Raw genomic sequence first — 19,270 nt, 5'->3', positions numbered from 1 at the left:
TAAAGAAAGAATAGCAACCTACTCTATAGCACAGAGAATTATACTCAACACCTTATAATAACCTATGATGGAAAAGAATCTGAATAAGATGTGTTTATATAAATATACATATGTATAAAACTGAATCACTTTGCTGTACACTTGAAACTAACATTATAAATTGATTCTTTTTTTTAATGGACATATAATTAATCTGTAATTTTAACATTAACCATTTGCCTTATTCACAGAAAGAAATGTCAACTAATAATTGAAAATATAACATTTGTTTGTTGTTTCTTTTAGATTTCAGATGTCTAAACAATGAAGATCAACCAAACAGTCCAGGAAGAGTTCATTCTTGTTGGCTTTTCTGTTTACCCACATGCACAGACATTCCTCTTTGTGGTTTTCTTTTTCCTCTACCTTCTCACCCTCACAGGTAATCTGGCCATCATGAGTCTTACTTGGGTGGACAGACATCTCCACACACCCATGTACCTCTTCTTCAGTGCACTCTCTTTCTCTGAGATCTGCTATGCATTGACTATTATCCCCAAGATGTTGACAGATCTCCTCATCAAATACAGAAATTTCAGTCATAGTTTGTGGCTTGCAAATGAGTTCCTTCTTGGGACTTGCTGGCACTAATTGTTTCATTCTCACTTTGATGGGATATGATCGCTTCCTGGCCATCTGCAACCCTCTCAGATATCCTTTGCTTATGTCCAATATGGCATGTGGAAAACCTGTGGTCTCTGATTAGGCTGCTGGCTTCTTTATCTCTGTGACAGAGCCTGGAATGATATTCAGAGGCTCTTTCTGCAGTCCCAACCTTGTCAAACACTTCTTCTGTCACATGAGGGCTGTTGTAAGGCTGTCCTGTCTAGACAGCGAACTCACAGAATTCATTGTAACAGCAATCTCAGTGTCAGGCTTGATAGGCACCTTCCTGCTTATCATACTCATTTATGTGTTCATTGTCACTACTGTTCTTAGGATCCCTTCAGCTGAGAGCAAGCAGAAGTCCTTTCTACCTGTGCCTCCCACCTCACAGTGGTCATCATCCACTTTGGTTTTGCATCTATTGTTTATCTGAAGCCAGAAGTATCAGGGGGAGATGACACACTCAGCAATCCCCTACACTGTCATTACTCCTTTCTTCAGCCCTCTCATTTTCAGCCTCAGGAATAAGGACATGAAGAATGTTTTCAGAAAGGCACTTGGAAAAACAAATTCCTTGAATAAATAATCTTGGTTTATTGCTGCATGACTGGATATTCCTAGATGTCAGTAAGGGATTTACCCTGTGATATCTGAGAAGCCTGTACCATTTGCCTTTTTCCAGGGGCTGGCATATGGAGATCAAGTGACTGAGTCTAGGATCCAAGCATTTACTTATCTCGTTAAGGAAGTTGTCTATCTCTTTTCATTCTGCATCTTCTACATCTACTGTACTCAACTCTACTTTTACTAGTACTATCAGTTCTCTACTTCTACTTTAGTATCAGTCTCTGAAGATACTAGGCTTCTACCAATCAAACTGTGGGTTTATTGTACATTTGATGAAGTGGGATTAGAAAGACTGTGGAAGGGAAAAAAAAAAAAACACCACGAGTGACCACTATATTCAGAAATGTTTAAAGATATCTAGAAATGTAAAGGTCAAATAATTTATATAGGTAATGTTGTGAGGCACTGAATTGTGTCTCCCAGGAGATAAACCACTTTAATAGGAGGTTCACTATGTAGTAACCATCATCTCTTTATTTGTGCATATCTGAATTGACAACTATATTTGTTAAGTACCATATCATACTGATCATTAAAAAGTTTTAATAACACTTTATGATGGCATTCCTTAATGATTTTCAGATGCTAGCTTCTGAATTCACAGGATGTGTTGGCATGTTGATTCAAATAAGTCAACAGGTCAGTAATGCCTACTTGGTTCATAACTGGGGGAATCTATCTTGATAGCTGGAAATAACCTCCATTTTCTTTAAGATGAAGGCACTAAACAGCAAATGTTTGAAAAACTCTCATGGTATTGATAAGTGTGACATTAAAAAGTTTTTTGGAATAATTTTTACAGACATCTTATATGTAATAAAGGAAACTAGATAAACACAGCATCAAATCTTTATATTACTTAAAAGAAAGTAAGAAATACTGTGGAGGTTATATATCACAGAAAATTAGCAAGTGGTCTTATGGAAAATTCCAGCATACAAGCCTGGGGCAATTGCTGAATCTTTTTTCAGTTCTGCTACTAACCAAATTCATGTCCTCTCATGAAAGTTATAACCACTGTTCTTATGGTTTGTAAATATAAAATGTATACAAAGTCTGGAGTAATTTCCAACCTAGATTATTTATGGGGATCATGTAAAGATAGGTAAGATGAAAATGATTATGTATTTGCAGTGATTAGGTTAATTCTTGCCATGACTCTACTTTCTTCCCTGGGACCATTTTTGCAACACATGTGCAGGCAGAATATTTACCCCTCCTTCGTCTGTGATCACTGCTTCAGTGATGAAAGTGTTCCATCCCTGAGAACTGCTTAGTCAATCCAGAGAAGTTATACATCTTGCACATAAATACTAACAATCTGCTCACTCATAGTGAGTATAGAAGATAAAATGTTAAGTATAGACTCAAGTTCCTGACTTGAATTTGGACCAGTTAACCCATATACATCTGACATGGTGACCATGGCAGGGATTGTTAGGTGCTACTTAATACAGATTGTGAAGCTAGAAAAAAACAATTTGAGTAAATTAGTAGAATATCAGTTCAGTTCAGTCACTCAGTCGTGTCCGACTCTTTGTGACCCCATGATCACAGCATGCCAGGCCTCCCTGTCCATCACGAACTCCCGGAGTTCACTCAGACTCACGTCCATTGAGTCAGTGATGTTATCCAGCCATCTCATCCTCTGTCGTCCCCTTCTCCTCTTGCCCCCAATCCCTCCCAGCATCAGAGTCTTTTCCAATGAGTCAACTTTTCACATGAGGTGGCCAAAGTGCTGGAGTTTCAGCTTTAGCATCAGTCCTTCCAAGGAAATCCCAGGGCTGATCTCCTTCAGAATGGACTGGTTGGATCTCTTTGCAGTCCAAGGGATTCTCAAGAGTCTTCTCCAACACCACAGTTCAAAAGCATCAATTCTTCAGCACTCAGCTTTCTTCACAGTCCAACTCTCACATCCATACACAACCACTGGAAAAACCATAGCCTTGACTAGATGGAACTTTGTAGGCAAAGTAACGTCTCTGCTTTTCAATATGCTTCCAAGGAGTAAGCGTCTATTAATTTCATGGCTGCAGTCACCATCTGCAGTGATTTTGGAGCCCAAAAAATAAAGTCTGATACTGTTTCCACTGTTTCCCCATCTATTTCCCATGAAGTAATGGGACCAGATGCCATGATCTTCGTTTTCTGAATGTTGAGCTTTAAGCCAACTTTTTCACTCTCTACTTTCACTTTCATCAAGAGGCTTTTTAGTTCCTCTTCATTTTCTGCCATAAGGGTGGTGTCATCTGCATATCTGAGGTTATTGATATTTCTCCCTGCAATCTTGGTTCCAGCTTGTGCTTCTTCCAGCCCAGCGTTTCTCATGATGTACTCTGCATAGAAGTTAAATAAACAGGGTGACAATATATAGCCTTGACATACTCCTTTTCCTATTTGGAACAAGTCTGTTGTTCCATGTCCAGTTCTAACTTTGCTTCCTGACCTGCATATAGGTTTCTCAAGAGGCAGGTCAGGTGGTCTGGTATTCCCATCTCATTCAAATTTTCCACAGTTTATTGTGATCCACACAGTCAAAGGTTTTGGCATAGTCAATAAAGCAGAAATAGATGTCTTCCTGGAACTCTCTTGCTTTTCCCATGATCCAGCAGATGTTGGCAATTTGATCTCTTTTTCCTCTGCTTTTCTAAAACCAGCTTGAACATCTGGAAGGTGAAATAGAATCTAGAAATACCTATATGGTTAGAAGTCAAGAAACACACTTCTAAATAAACAATGAATCAAAATAAAAAATCCTGTGGCCAATAGAAAAGAAGATTTGAACTGTAAGAATTAAAAATACTACAGGACAAACTTTTTGTATATATCTTTTCAGTGTTTGGATGAACTATGTAGTGTTCAAAATACATATTAGAAAAGTATATAGGAAGCAAATTTGGAAGATAAATATTTGTGTCAATAATTTAGTAAAGGAACAGCTAAACAGAAAGATTGTGAAGAAAAAATAAATATAAGAGCAGAGATTAAATATATATTAGCATGTGATTGTTACTGTCTAATCATTAACCCATGTCCGACTTTTGTAACCCTATGAACTGTAGCCCACTAGATGCCTCTGTACGTGGGATTTCCCAGGCAAGACTACTGAAGTGTGTTGCCATTTCATTTTCTACGGTATCTTCCTGACCCAGGGATCAAACCCATGTCTCCTGAACTTTAGGCAGATTCTTTACTGCTGAGCCATCAGGGAAGCCACCAGTGATTCAAAAAAGTCAGAGGTTGGAGTATTGAAAATATTGGTAAATTATGTTATACTTTGATGAGATTGAATAGAGAATAAAGACAGATGACACAAATAAACAACTATGGGAATGGAAATGGGATTGTTTCTCAGGTCACAGAGACATTAAAGATGAGTGAATACTGTGAATGATTTCATGAATATAGATATGAGGATTTACATAAAATTGGAAAATTCTATAAGTTACAACATAAGATACATGCTAAAACAAACACAAAAGTGAAACATTTAATTGTCAAGAAATTTAATTTTAATTATATTTCACATTGCAAAGTCTGAGTCCTTTAGTTTCTATTTTTTTCTAAATTATTTTACTAATAAAATTTTTAATGGGAAGAAGCTAGACATTTATTCCTGTCAATGAGAAATATAGTATGGAACCAATGAAGGAATAAAGTAGGAGATCAGTGGCTTCTGTTTTCCAAAATGGGAAAGATGTTCATTTTTTCCCCTTTATGTGTAATGAAAACTTCAAGGAACAAATACAATTTGTTCTCTCAGGAAATGCAGATTCTTCTTGTGGTGAGAAAGACAATTAGTAAGAGTTGGACTGTGAAGAAAGCTGAGCACCGGAGAATTGATGCTTTTGAACTGTGGTGTTGTAGAAGACTCTTGAGAGTCCCTTGGAATGCAAGGAAATCTAACCAGTCCATCCTAAAGGAGATCAGCCCTGGGTGTTCACTGGAAGGACTGATGCTAAAGCTGAAACTCCAATACTTTGGCCACCTCATGTGAAGAGTTGACTCATTGGAAAAGACCCTGGTGCTGGGAGGGATTGGGGGCAGGTGGAGAAGGGAACAAGAGAGGATGAGATGGCTGGATGGCATCACTGACTTGATGGACATGAGTTTGAGTGAACTCCGGGAGTTGGCGATGGACAGGAAGGCCTGGCATGCTGTGATTCATGGATCGCAAAGAGTTGGACACGATTGAGTGACTGAACTGAAGGTTTTCGTAGATCTATGGGCAAACTCTTGTGGCTCAGATGGTAAAGCATCTGCCTGCAATGTGAGAGATCTGGGTTTGATCCCTGGGTTGGGAAGATCTCCTGGAGAAGGAAATGGCAACCCACTCCAGTACTCTTGCCTGGAAAATCCCATGGACGGAGGAGCCTGGTAGGCTAAAGTCCATGGGGTTGCAAAGAGTCGGACATGACTGAGTGACTTCACTTTCACTTTCACATGGGCAAACTCAGAAGACAATAGACACATAAAACATTGCTGAAAATTTCAGTCATATTGTTTTTCAGTGTCCCCAGATAAGGCTGCTCTTCCTGTGTTCTCAGCCTCATCTAAGAAGCTCTCTAAACAGGGGAAGGAGACAGCCAGGAGAAGTCCTCCCCAGGTCAGAACAAACTTCAAACACTGATTTCAGAAACTATCCCTTCAAAGGAGCCTGCACTTTGTTTTATACATCTGTGGAACAATTAATATTCTAGGGCAGGATTGAAAACACTAGAGCAACAGTCAGGCTAATAATTGCATGTGGTCAGAAAAAGGACATTCAAAGTAAGGCCTATTAAATGACTGCCATTCCAGGGTTAATTGTGGGCATAACCATGACTGTGCTCATGATGAGCAGTATCAAGAGACCTAACACTCTAGTATAGTAAGGGAGGATAGAGTTCACTAAATTATTTGATCCAATCACTAACCAAACATAAAAGCAAACAACAAACAAAAAAGGTCCCCAGTGTGTGTGGGTGTGTGTCTGTGTGTGTGTGTGTGTGTCTGTGTGTGTGTCTGTGTGTGAATGGGAAGGACCAAAAACCAGAAGTTTCTACACTATATCATCTAAAATATCTAGTTTCAACAGAAACAAAGATGAGGCATGCAAAGAAACATGGTTCGGTTCAGTTCAGTCGCTCAGCCATGTCCGACACTTTGTGACACCATGGACAGCAACAGGCCAGGCTTCCCTGTCCATCACCAGAAACATGGAGATATTACCAACTACCAGAAAAAAATATTAGGCAACAGAAGCTGCCTTGTGAGTGTGACTAGATTCTGTGTTTTAAAGACAAAAACTTTATTTAAAAACCTAAAAATAGAGTTACCATATAATCCAGCAATCCCACACCTGGGCATATATCCAGAGAAAAACTCTAATTTGAGAAGATATATACACATACCCCAATGTTCTTTGCAGCAGTATTTACAAAACCAGGGTGTGGAAACAATCTAAATGCTCAGACAGTTAAATGCATAAAAAAGTGGAGGAGAATCCTCAGCCATAAAAAAGAATGAAATAATGCCATTTGCAGCAATATGGATGGACCTAGAGATTATGATCTTAAGGGAAGTAAATCAGATTGCATTCCAGTCCCCTATAACAAAAAGGACATCTTTTTTGGGTGTTAGTTCTAAAAGGTCTTGTAGGTCTTCATAAAACAGTTCAACTTCAGTTTCTTCAGCATTACTGGTAGGGGCATAGACTTGGATAACTGTGATACTGAATGGTTTGCCTTGGAGATGAACAGAGATCATTCTGTCATTTTGGGGATTGCATTCGGACTCTTTTGTTGACCATTATGGCTACTCCACTTCTTCTGAGGGATTCCTGCCTGCAGTAGTAGATATAATGGTCCTCTGAGTTAAATTCACCCATTCCAGTCCATTTCACTTATCCTAGAATGTCGATGTTCACCCTTGCCATCTCTTGTTTGACCATTTCCAATTTGCCTTGATTCATGGACCTGACATTCCAGATTCCTATGCAATATTGCTCTTTACAGCATCGGACCTTGCTTCTATCACCAGTCACATCCAGAGCTAGGTATTGTTTTTGCTTTGGCTCCATCCTTTCATTCTTTCTTGAGTTATTTCTCCACTGATCTCCAGTAACATATTGGGCACCTAATGACCTTGGGAGTTCCTCTTTTGGTATCCTATCATTTATTGTGTGAATCACAACAAACTGTGGAAAATTCTGAAAGAGATGGGAATACCAGATCACCTAACCTGCCTCTTGAGAAATCTGTATGCAGTCCAGGAAGCAACAGTTAGAACTGGACATGGAACAACAGACTATTTCCAAATAGGAAAAGGAGTACGTCAAGGCTGTATATGGTCACTCTGCTTATTTAACTTATATGCAGAATACATCATGAGAAACGCTGGGCTGGAAGAAACACAAGCAGGAATCAAGATTGCCGGGAGAAATATCAATAACCTCAGATATGCAGATGACACCACCCTTATGGTAGAAAGTGAAGAGGAGCTAAAAAGCCTCTTGATGAAAGTGAAAGAGGAGAGTGAAAAAGTTGGCTTAAAGCTCAACATTCAGAAAACGAAGATCATGGCATCTGGTCCCATCACTTCATGGGAAATAGATGGGGAAAGAGTAGAAACAGTGTCAGACTTTATTTTTTGGGGCTCCAAAATCACTGCAGATGGTGACTGCAGCCATGAAATTAAAAGACGCTTACTCTTTGGAAGAAAAGTTATGACCAACCTAGATGGCCTATTCAAAAGCAGAGACATTACTTTGCCGGCTAAGATCCGTCTAGTCAAGGCTATGGTTTTTCCAGTGGTCATGTATGGATGTGAGATTTGGACTGTGAAGAAGGCTGACTGCTGAAGAATTGATGCTTTTGAACGTGGTGTTGGAGAAGACTCTTGAGAGTCCCTTGGACAGCAAGGAGATCCAACCAATCCATTCTGAAGGAGATCAACCCTGGGATTTCTTTGGAAGAAATGATGCTAAAGCTGAAGCTCCAGTACTTTGACCACCTCATGCGAAGAGCTGACTCATTGGAAAAGACTCTGATGCTGGGAGGGATTTGGGGCAGGAGTAGAAGGGGACGACAGAGGAGGAGATTGCTGGATGGCATCACTGACTCGATGGACGTGAGTCTGAGTGAACTCCGGGAGTTGGTGATGGACAGGGAGGCCTGGCGTGCTGCAAATCATGGGGTCGCAAAGAGTCGGTCACGACTGAGTGACTGAACTGAACTGAAATCAGATTGAATAAGACAAGTATCATATATCACTTAAATGTTGAATCCAAAATGTAATTCAAATGATCTTATTTACAAAACAAAAACAGGTTCACCGAGACAAAGAAAACAAACTAACAAAATTATGGTTACCAAGGGGAATGGGGGAAGGATAAATTAGGAGTTTGGGATTAGTAGATATAAACTACTATATATAAAATGATAAACAACAAGTTCCTACTGTATAACACTGGGAACTATATTCAACATCTTGCAATAACCCTTGGTTGTAAATTATATGAATATATATATATATATATCTCTGAATAACTTTATGCAAGGATCTAACACAACATTGTAAATCAACTATATTTTAACAAAAAAGATGAAAATTCAAAGTAGCCATTAAAAATATTTTCAGATACCTAAAATTAATGATTAAAGAAATAAAGGAAGCCATCATGAAATGATAAATACAGAATATGAATAAATATACATTTTTAAAAAGAACTAAATGAAATGCTGGACTTGAAAATTACAATAACTGAAATTTTTTAAAAGTCGGCTTTGGACTCAGCAATGATAACCGTAACTTGAAGATGGCAGAACCTATTCTCCCACCTGTGACTTGTATAACCTTGTGAAGTTTAACTGTCTTGCTAGCCCCACTAATCATGAACTGCTTGTCATTGCACTTTTATGAGAGAGCAGTATACTGCTTCATTTCAGCCACTTTAATTTTGGTGTCTTGGTAGTAAAGTTCTAGCTACATTGTATTGTTTAGATAATTAAATGATATATTTATAAACTTTTTCATAATGTGTCCAGTAATTATAAGTGTTCAGTAAAAGATAATTAGAAATACTTTTCTCCATCCCCAGGGAGAAGTACATAAGTATTTCTTTCTCTATCTCTATGTCTCTCTTTCATTTCTCATCTCCCTTCCCTTTCTGAAACCATCTAGTCTTTCCCCCTCAAGAACACTGTACTCTTTTGATTCTTTTCTTGGCCAGCATTTGGTCTTTTCTTTCTTTGGTCCACCAATGGCTATTTCTCAAGCTCTTCCTGTTCATGTTCTGCTGTTTTGGCAGATTATGTTTCTCAGGTGAAATCTATCAAATCTGCCCTCATAATATTTATCAATTTTTATGACTACAAGTTTCATCATCTGAAGACAGACATAAGACCCAGGCCAACAGTTCAAATTTCTGTTGCATATATCTGCCTCTTCTTTGAGCTTAATATGTCAAGACTGATCTTGTTATTGATTTTCTCATGATAAACAACCTTCTACATTTTCTAATATTTAGCATCTCCTCACAACTTTAGGCTAAAAATGAAAACAGAACTGCAGTTCCCCTACTCCTTAGAGTATCGTCTAAATTTTTAAGGTACAGTTGCTTGTAATCCTATTATTTTCTTGCAGAGAGAATACTTCTTCTCCATGGCATCTTCTCTGACCTTTGATCCAGTTCCTCTATCTTGTCTATTCAATGTTTGGGTCTTCAGCTCACTACAGTGCAATCCCCTTTTCATCTGTACTATCTTCTCTCCTCCATCAAAATATTAATCCTTGTAAGAAGAAACTATTACTCATACTTTTCTGAATAATTCACCCACTTTAAATACAGTGAACCTTTCTTAAATGCTCAGGGTTGACTGAAAAAAAATACACAACCCAAAAACTGAGAATATGCTTATTTTGGTGAACTTTCTGAGGATAATAGCCAGGTTTACAGCTTTTTAGATAGTTTTTAGATACTGTTCTGAAGAGGTAAGGGAGGAGCCAGTATGTAGAAGCTTTGCTGAAAAAAAAATGTAGCTGAAAAATCAAAAGATACTGCTAATCACAAAGAAATCCCAGACATCTGAAATCAATTTTAATGTCTTTCTGTAAATGGGAAGATGTAAGAGCCTGAGATCAATGAAATTATTCCTTTGGTATTCATCTTAACTATCAAGGGCCAATATCCTAAATTTCTTCATTTTGAATTCCTGTCAAGGTGCACCATTTGTGGGGTGAGATTCAGTGGTTCATGACTTGATGATCTGAAGGCAAGAAACATTCCTTATTTAGCAAAAAAAAAAAAAAAAGGCAGACAATATTTTTTGTTCACACCAGGAATGGACTCTGTGACTAGAGGGACAAAGTGTGTTTATGGTGAGGGGAAGAGCAAACTGAATGAGTATTAGGGATACAGTTTATTCCACTCTTCAGCAAAACAGAACTAAGGGAGTAGCAGGAAGCCTTGGTTATGAGCAGAATATAGACTCTGCAAGTTTTAAATCCCCAGAGACTCCCAGAAGACAAGTCACATATTATACAAACCCCTGTAACTAATGAGAGCAAATTACAAAGTTAAGTGAGAAAGTTCTTTTCCTCTCTCTGATGAAGAAGAGAGAAATCCCTGAGGGTCTCTTAACCAGAAACAAACCTCTAGAGCTGAGGAACTTCAAACAGGTGATTAGCAGATAACGTCTTTAAAGTGTTAGGAAGAAAAGCTCTAAGCCATTATAATACAGTGAGTGTTGAGAACTGATCACAGCTCATGTGGCCTAACTTCACACCTCGTGTCAGAAACTCTGGAACCATAGAAAGCTGAGGGGCATAGTCAGGGCCTCTTTCTTTACTTGCCAGGTGGGGAGATTTGAAACTGGAATGTACAGGAACTTTCCCAGTGTCACTAAACTAGCAATGATGAAGTAAAAAATCTGGAGTCTTTGACCAATGATGTTCATAGTAAGTTGATATTTATCTTTTTTGAGTTATGAACAGAGCATTTTTCCAACAATGTCAAGACTATCATATAAGAATATAATTGATACTGAATTGGCTTTGGAGCTGTGATAAAATACACAAGGTAGGAAACAATCTTGATATGGTTTGACTGTTTTCTTCATGATCAATTCACTACATTTTCTTCAAATTTACTATTTCTGTTTGACTTTAAATAATAGTGTATTATTTTGTCAGTGGATCCATATTCCAAGCTAAATTTGAGACAGTTTGATTTAGCAATAACTTCAGAGAGAACTGAGGGTAAGGTAGAGTACCCTCATCCCCTTCACAAACACAAACACGCAGAATATGCCAAAAATAGGAGATTCTGATATTCCTATTCTACTGAGGATGATTCTCCTCCAAGTAGTCATTTACAACACAGTTGGGTAAAGACTGGATAAGGAAGGGGCTACTTTGAATTTGAATCACTGATTCTTTGCATTTTCAAAATTCTTCTGGATTTAACTCTGTCTGTGAAAACAAATTTGGTGGGGGGGGGGGCGCTGTCTTGGAAGAAATATGGCCTACTGTGTGAAACCAGGCTGTTCTGCAAGTAGTGAGTTAGAAAAAGCTTGGGTTTACACCATGGAGCTATTAAAACAAATTCTTTTTCTGTCAATATATTTTCCCTTTGGGGAACCTAGGTAATTTTAGTGTACAAACCATAAAACTTCCTTTGTTATACAGTTATTGTAAAGAGTTCTGAGAATTTAAGAATCTCAGCTTATAAATGGCTCTACAGGTAGAAGGATTCTTAACTTAGAGATAAACAGAAGGACATGGTCTTCACTTTTCTTTAAGATTTCAGGTCCTAACCAATTTCTCCAAGAAGGGATAATGACATTGGGATTCTCTTGTAGTTGTAAGTCATTGTCCAAATATAGTCCCAAAACAGCTAGGAAGTTAGCTATTGACATTCACCCCTTAGATAGATAGACAACATTATACATAGGAAGTTTCTGAGTCAGACAGTGACTCTGTCTATTAACTACTTGATAGGTTTTTCAGGGTTTAGAGTCAAATCCAAAGCTTAATCACCAAATTCATCTGAATTTCCTTCATCTGGATATGAATTAGAATATTTTCTGTCCTGTTAATATTATGGACCACTAAAATCATTAATAAGGGCAAGAAAGAGCCATAAAAAGTAATGAGTATTTGTTTACAGAAACAAATAATATATTGGAAAAAAACATCACCTACATACACATGGTGAATTGCCAAACTAAATGATCTATCAGAAATTGTAAACTTGGACTTCTCTGATGGTCCAGTAGTTGGGAGTCCACCTGCCAATGCAGGAGACATGCTTTGATCCCTGGTCCAGGAAGATTCCATATGCCACAGGGCAAATGAACCCATGTGCCACAACTACTGAACATATGCCCTAGATTCTGCATGCCACAACAAGACAAGGTACCACAATGAGAAGTTCATGCATGCAAATACACAGTCGTCCCTGCTCGCTGCAACTAAAAAAATCCCATGCACAAAAACGAAGAGCCAGCACAGACAAACATAAATAAATAAATAAAATGATTTTTTTAAAAGAAATTGTAAATTTCACTATTTAAACCAACATTTCAAGGAATAATAAAAATTTTAATATTTATTTGTCTTTCTTTCATATTTTAGAAAATTCAACAATGAAGATCAATCAGACAATCTTGAAAGAGTTCATTCTTGTTGGCTTTTCTGTTTACCCACATGCACAGACATTCCTCTTTGTGGTTTTCTTTTGCCTCTACCTTCTCACCCTCACAGGTAACCTGACCATCATGAGTCTTACTTGGGTGGACAGACGTCTCCACACACCCATGTACCTCTTCCTTAGTGCGCTTTCTTTCTCTGAGACCTGCTACACCCTGACCATTATCCCCAGGATGCTGGCAGATCTCCTGGCCAAGAAAAGAAGCATTTCAGTCATAGGTTGTGGCTTGCAGATGTATTTCTTCTTGGGACTTGGTGGGACTCACTGTATCATTCTCACTTTGATGGGATATGATCGCTTCATGGCCATCTGCAACCCTCTCAGATATCATTTGCTTATGACAAACATGGTGTGTGGAAAGCTTGTGGTCTCTGCTTGGGCTGCTGGCTTCTTTATTTCTGTGACAGAGATTGCATTGATATTCAGGGGCTCTTTCTGCAGTCCCAACCTTGTCAAACACTTCTTCTGTCACATGAGGGCTGTTGTGAGGCTGTCCTGTCTAGACAGTGAACTCACAGAATTCATTGTAACAGCAATCTCAGTGTCAGGCTTGATGGGTACCTTTCTGCTCATTATCCTCACTTACATTTTCATTCTTTCCACTGTTCTCAAGATCCCTTCAGCTGAGGGCAAGCAGAAGGCCTTTTCTACCTGTGCGTCCCACCTCACAGTGGTCATCATCCACTTTGGTTTTGCATCTATTGTTTATCTGAAGCCAGAAGCATCAGGGGGAGATGACACAGTGATCGCAGTTCCCTACACTGTCATCACTCCTTTCCTCAGCCCTCTCATTTTCAGCCTCAGGAATAAGGACATGAAGAATGCTTTCAGAAAGGCCCTTGGAAAGACACATTTCTTGAATAAGCAATCTTGGATTATGGAAGATAATGAGAACATACATAACTGAATGTTCTCATAAGTCAGAAGGCATTTACCCTGTGACATGTGAAATCTGTACCATTTACCTTTTTCCAGAGGTTGACATATGGGGATCAAGTGACTGAGTCTGGAACCTATGCCTTGACAAGCACTCACTTAGCCTGAAAGAAAGGTGTCCAATGACTTCTATCCTCTGTCCCTGCAGATTTTAGGCTTCTATTAATGAATCTCTGGGTGCACTTCACTTTTGATGCAGTGGGGGAAGCAAGATTATGGAAAGAAAAAAGCAAAACCTTTGACCATTTCACTAAGAAATGCTTTAAGAGAGCTAGAGATGTTCCATTTGAAGAATTTTTCTAGGTTATATTGTAAGAAACTGATTTGTTCCTTCAGAATTAAACCATTTCTGATATGAGATATAGTATGTATAAATCTTCAACCAAGTATAAATAAATAAATAAATAAATATATATATATATGTACATATATATATGTACATATATATTTGTTAAGTTCCATGCCAAACTAGTCACGATTGTGTCCTTCTAATGATGGAATTAGATACTAGATTCTGACTACACAGGATGTTTTGGAACAATGATTCAAATAAGTAAATTGGACAATAAAGTCTATATGTTCTAAGTCTATGGGAACCTATCAAAGGCTGAATATAAACTCTACTTTCTTTATGAAGAGGGCATTAAACAGCTAACCTTAAAAAAAAAAATGCCTCAATATTGAGTGGTTTAACAAAAAAGTGTTTTTCAATAATTTTGGCAGACTATAGGTAATGAAGGTAATAAGGTATACACAGAACCAAACACTTATTTTACCTAGAAGAAAATAAATATCGTATGGGTTATATATCAGAGAGGTTTTTAGTAATCTTAGTGAAATTCCCAACATACAAGCTTAAGAAATTTCTGAATCTTTTCTCAGTTCTGCTGCTAACATGTCCTCTCATGAAGGATACAATTACTATACTAAGGATTGGTGTATATAAAATATATAAAAGCTTTGGAATAGTTTCTGATCTACATTATTTATGGCGATGTTCTAAAGATAATGGGTGAAGTAAGATAATGGGTGAAGTTAAAAAGATAATGGGATATAAAAAGATAATGGGATAAAGTTAAAAGATAATGGGTGAAGTAAGATAATGGGTGAAAATTATTATGCACTTACCCCAATTCAGGTTATCTATTGCTATGACTGTTTTCTTCCCTGGGACTATTTTTGTAATACACATGCAGGCAGAATATTTACCCTTTACATTTGTGGTTATTGCTTTAGTAGTATTTCTCTCACTTTTGTTCCATTCCTAAAAACTAAAACCTAGAAAATATCTAAATGTTTAGAAGTCAAGAAACACATTTCTAAACAAAAAGTAAATCAATCAAGAAATCCCATGAATATTAGAAAAAATATATGAACTGGAGGAAATAAAAATACTACAAGTCAAAGCTTGTGGATGCAGCTTTCCAGTGCTTGGAAGAAATACATAGCATTCAAAATATATAGCATTTAAAATGTTCATAAGCTGAATATTTATAAGATAAGCATTCACCTTTAAAACTTAATAATAGCTAAGCACAAAAAGACTGTGAAAAATAATATTCCTTGATGAAATTTATGAAGAAATAAAGACAGGAGATACAATCTTAAGAATGGAAATCTGAATGTTTCTCAGGTCATACAGACATCAAAGACAAGATAATTCTTTAAATTGTTATGTTCATAACATAATTTGAGAATTTGAATGAAATGGGAAAAATCCTATAAAATACATGCTAAAGCTGACATAAAGGAGAAAAAGTTATTTAATTCTCAAGAAAATGAATTTCAATTAATATTTTTTGTTAAGTTCTGCGCTAAGGCCACAGGTGCAAGGCCTTCAATCAATGTCACAGAAGTAGAGCCCAGAATCAAAGTTATGTCTGGAACTGACTAACAGTCTCTGTAAATGTTGCCAAAAGACCCCCTCATCATCAACAGCAGGCTTCCTGACTCCAAATTAGCAAAAGTGCCCACCCCAGTAGTCACCCAATAGTCCCCTAATCAATCACCTAATGACAGTCTCCCAGCAGGAACTTTCTTTGCCATGAGGCTATACAAATGGGCATTGCAGTTGGATTCTTTACCAGGTGAGCCCCCTGGGAAGCCCAAGAATACTGGGTAGCCTGTCCAGTCTCAAGAGGATCTTCCCAATCCAGGAATCAAACCAAGGTCTCCTGCATTGCAGGTGGATTCTTTACCAACTGAGCTATCAGCTTCTGCTGCGGCTGCTAAGTCTCTTCAGTCCTGTCCAACTCTCTGCGACTCCATAGACAGCAGCCCATCAGGCTCTGCCATCCCTGGGATTCTCCAGGGAAGAACACTGGAGTGGGTTGCCATTTCCTTCTCCAAATCATGAAAGTGAAAAGTGAAAGTGAAGTCGCTCAGTCGTGTCTGACTCTCTGCAACCCCATGTACTGCAGCCCTCCAGGCTCCTCCATCCATGGGATTCTCCAGGCAAGAGTACTGGAGTGGGGTGCCACTGCCTTCCCCGTGAGCTATCAGGAAAGCCCCCAAATTGGTTTAGTTCAGTTCAGTTCAGTTCAGTCACTCAGTCATGTCCGACTATTTGTGAGCCCATGAATCGCAGCATGCCAGGCCTCCCTGTCTGTCACCAACTCCTGGAGTTCACTCAGACTCATGTCCATCAAGTCAGTGATGCCATCCAGCCATCTCATCCTTTGTCATCCCCTTCTCCTCCTGCCCCCAATCCCTCCCAACATCAGAGTCTTTTCCAATGAGTCAACTCTTCACATGAGGTGGCCAAAGTACTGGAGTTTCAGCTTCAGCATCATTCCTTCCAAAGAAATCCCAGGGCTGATCTCCTTCAGAATGGACTGGTTGGATCTCCTTGCAGTCCAAGGGACTCTCAAGAGTCTTCTCCAACACCACAGTTCAAAAGCATCAATCCTTTGGCGCTCAGGTTTCTTCACAGTCCAACTCTCAATACGTGACCACTGTAAAAACCATAGGCCTGACTAGACAGACTTTTGTTGGCAAAGTAATGTCTCTGCTTTTGAATATACTGTCTAGGCTGGTCATAACTTTTCTTCCAAGGATTAAGCGTCTATTAATTTCATGACTGCAGTCACCATCTGCAGTGATTTTGAAGCCCCCAAAAAATAAAGTCTGACACTGTTTCTACTGTTTCCCCATCTATTTCCCATGAAGTGATGGGACCGGATGCCATGATCTTCGTTTTCTGAATGTTGAGTTTTAAGCCAACTTTTTCACTCTCCTCTTTCACTTTCATCAAGAGGCTTTTTAGTTCCTCTTCACTTTCTGCCATAAGGATGGTATCATCTGCATATCTGAGGTTATTGATATTTCTCCTGACAATCTTGATTCCAGCTTGTGCTTCCCAGCGTTTCTCATGATGTACTCTGTATATTGGCTACTAACCCACAAAAAGTGTCAGCTTTCCTTGGTCTATCAGGAGGTGTTGACCCAACGGACTGACAGTGCCCACATTATCTCTGTTCTTTGTTCTTAATAAACTGATTCCTTACTGAAATACTCTGTGTCTGGAAATTATTTTCCAACCCATGTTCAAACTGCCCCAATACTTATCACATTAATTATCTGGGCCCTTTAATGTCACTGATAGATTCTGCCAAAGTCTTAATGTGGAAATTGCTCCAAACTGCACAAAAAGATTACATGGAATAGATAAGAATAAACACCCTCAACTCATTTTTTTTTCTTTTTTTTGGCTCAGTTCAGTTCAGTTCAGTAACTCAGTCATGTCCGATTCTTTGCAACCTCATGAATCAGAGCATGCCGGGCCTCCCTGTCCATCACCATCTCCCGGAGTCTACCCAAACCCATGTCCATTGAGACAGTGATGCCATCCAGCCATCTCATCCTCTGTCGTCCCCTTCTCCTCCTGCCCCCAATCGCTCCCAGAATTAGGGTCTTTTCCAGTGAGTCAACTCTTCGCATGAGGTGGCCAAAGTACTGGAGTTTCAGAACCTCAGCATCAGTCCTTCTAAAGAACACCCAGGACTGATCTCCTTCAGAATGGACTGATTGGATCTCCTTGCGGTCCAAGGGACTCTCAAGAGTCTTCTCCAACACTCAGTCCAAAAGCATCAATTCTTCAGCACTCAGCTTTTTTCACAGTCCAACTATCACATCCATACATGACCACTGGAAAACCCATAGCCTTGACTCGACGGACCTTAGTTGGCAAAGTAATGTCTCTGCTTTTAAATATGCTATCCAGGTTGGTCATAACTTTCCTTCCAAGGAGTAAGCGTCTTTTAATTTCATGGCTGTAGTCACCATCTGCATCTGATTTTGGAGCCCCTCAAAATAAAGTCTGACACTGTTTCCACTCTTTCCCCATCTATTTCCCATGAAGTGATGGGATCAGATGCCATGGTCTTCGTTTTCTGAATGTTGAGCTTTAAGCCAACTCTTTCACTCTCTACTTTCACTTTCATCAAGAGGTTCTTTAGTTCCTCTTCACTTTCTGCCATAAGTCGTAAGTCATCTGCATATCTGAGGTTATTGATATTTCTCCCTGCAATCTTGATTCCAGTTTGCGCTTCTCCCAGCCCAGAGTTTCTCATGATATACTGTGCATATCAGTTAAATAAGCGGGTGACAATATACAGCCTTGACATACTCCTTTTCCTATTTGGAACCAGTCAGTTGTTCCATGCCCAGTTCTAACCATTGCTTCCTGACCTGCATACAGATTTATCAAGAGGCAGGTCAGGTGGTCTGGTATTCCCATCTCTTTCAGAATTTTCCACAGTTTACTGTAATCCACACATTCAAAGGCTTTGGCATAGTCAATAAAGCAGAAATAGATATTTTTCTGGAACTCTCTTGCTTTTTCTATGATCCAGCAGATGCTGGCAATATGATCTCTGATTCCTCTGTCTTTTCTAAAACCAGCTTGAGCCTTTTTTTTTTTTTTTTGGCCTGGCATAAACCATATACTGGGGCTTCCCTGGTGGCTCAGTCAGTAAGGAATCCACATGCAATGCAGGAGACCCAGATTTGATCCCCTGGAAAAGGAAATGGCAACCCACTCCAGTGTTCTCACTTGAGAGATCCCATGGACAATGGATCCTGATGGTTTACAGTCCACGTAGTTGCAAGAGTTGGACACAACTTTGCAACTAAACCACCACCACACCATACACTATATCTTGCAATCTCTCCCAGAAACATAGATGTAAAAATCTCAAGTAAAATAAAACCAACCAAATACATATACTCAAGTTCAATTTAGTTCTGAATTGTAAAGTTTTCACATTTAGAAATCATTCAGTGTAAGTATCAGAAGAAAAAATACTAATCATGAGATTATTAATTGGTACAAAAAATCTTTTGATAATATTTAAAATCCATTCAGGTGAT

General features: G+C 38.7%; 1 protein-coding gene and 1 pseudogene across 1 annotated transcript; both read left to right on the top strand.

Moving 5' to 3' along the window:
* On the top strand, positions 277-1,231 carry LOC102188272 (annotated as a pseudogene).
* On the top strand, positions 12,900-13,871 carry LOC102188549 (olfactory receptor 10X1-like). The gene has a single exon (XM_005677312.2). It carries the CDS (start codon positions 12,900-12,902, stop codon positions 13,869-13,871), a length of 972 nt encoding a protein of 323 aa, XP_005677369.1.

Source organism: Capra hircus, chromosome 3 (genome assembly GCF_001704415.2).
Source record: "Capra hircus breed San Clemente chromosome 3, ASM170441v1, whole genome shotgun sequence".
In the NCBI taxonomy this organism is placed as follows: Eukaryota; Metazoa; Chordata; class Mammalia; order Artiodactyla; family Bovidae; genus Capra; species Capra hircus.
This window is presented reverse-complemented; position numbering and strand designations above follow the sequence as displayed.

Bases quoted from the DNA above. Each gene is read 5' to 3' on its own strand.
- LOC102188549 (XM_005677312.2), top strand. From the start codon at position 12,900: ATGAAGATCAATCAGACAATCTTGAAAGAGTTCATTCTTGTTGGCTTT.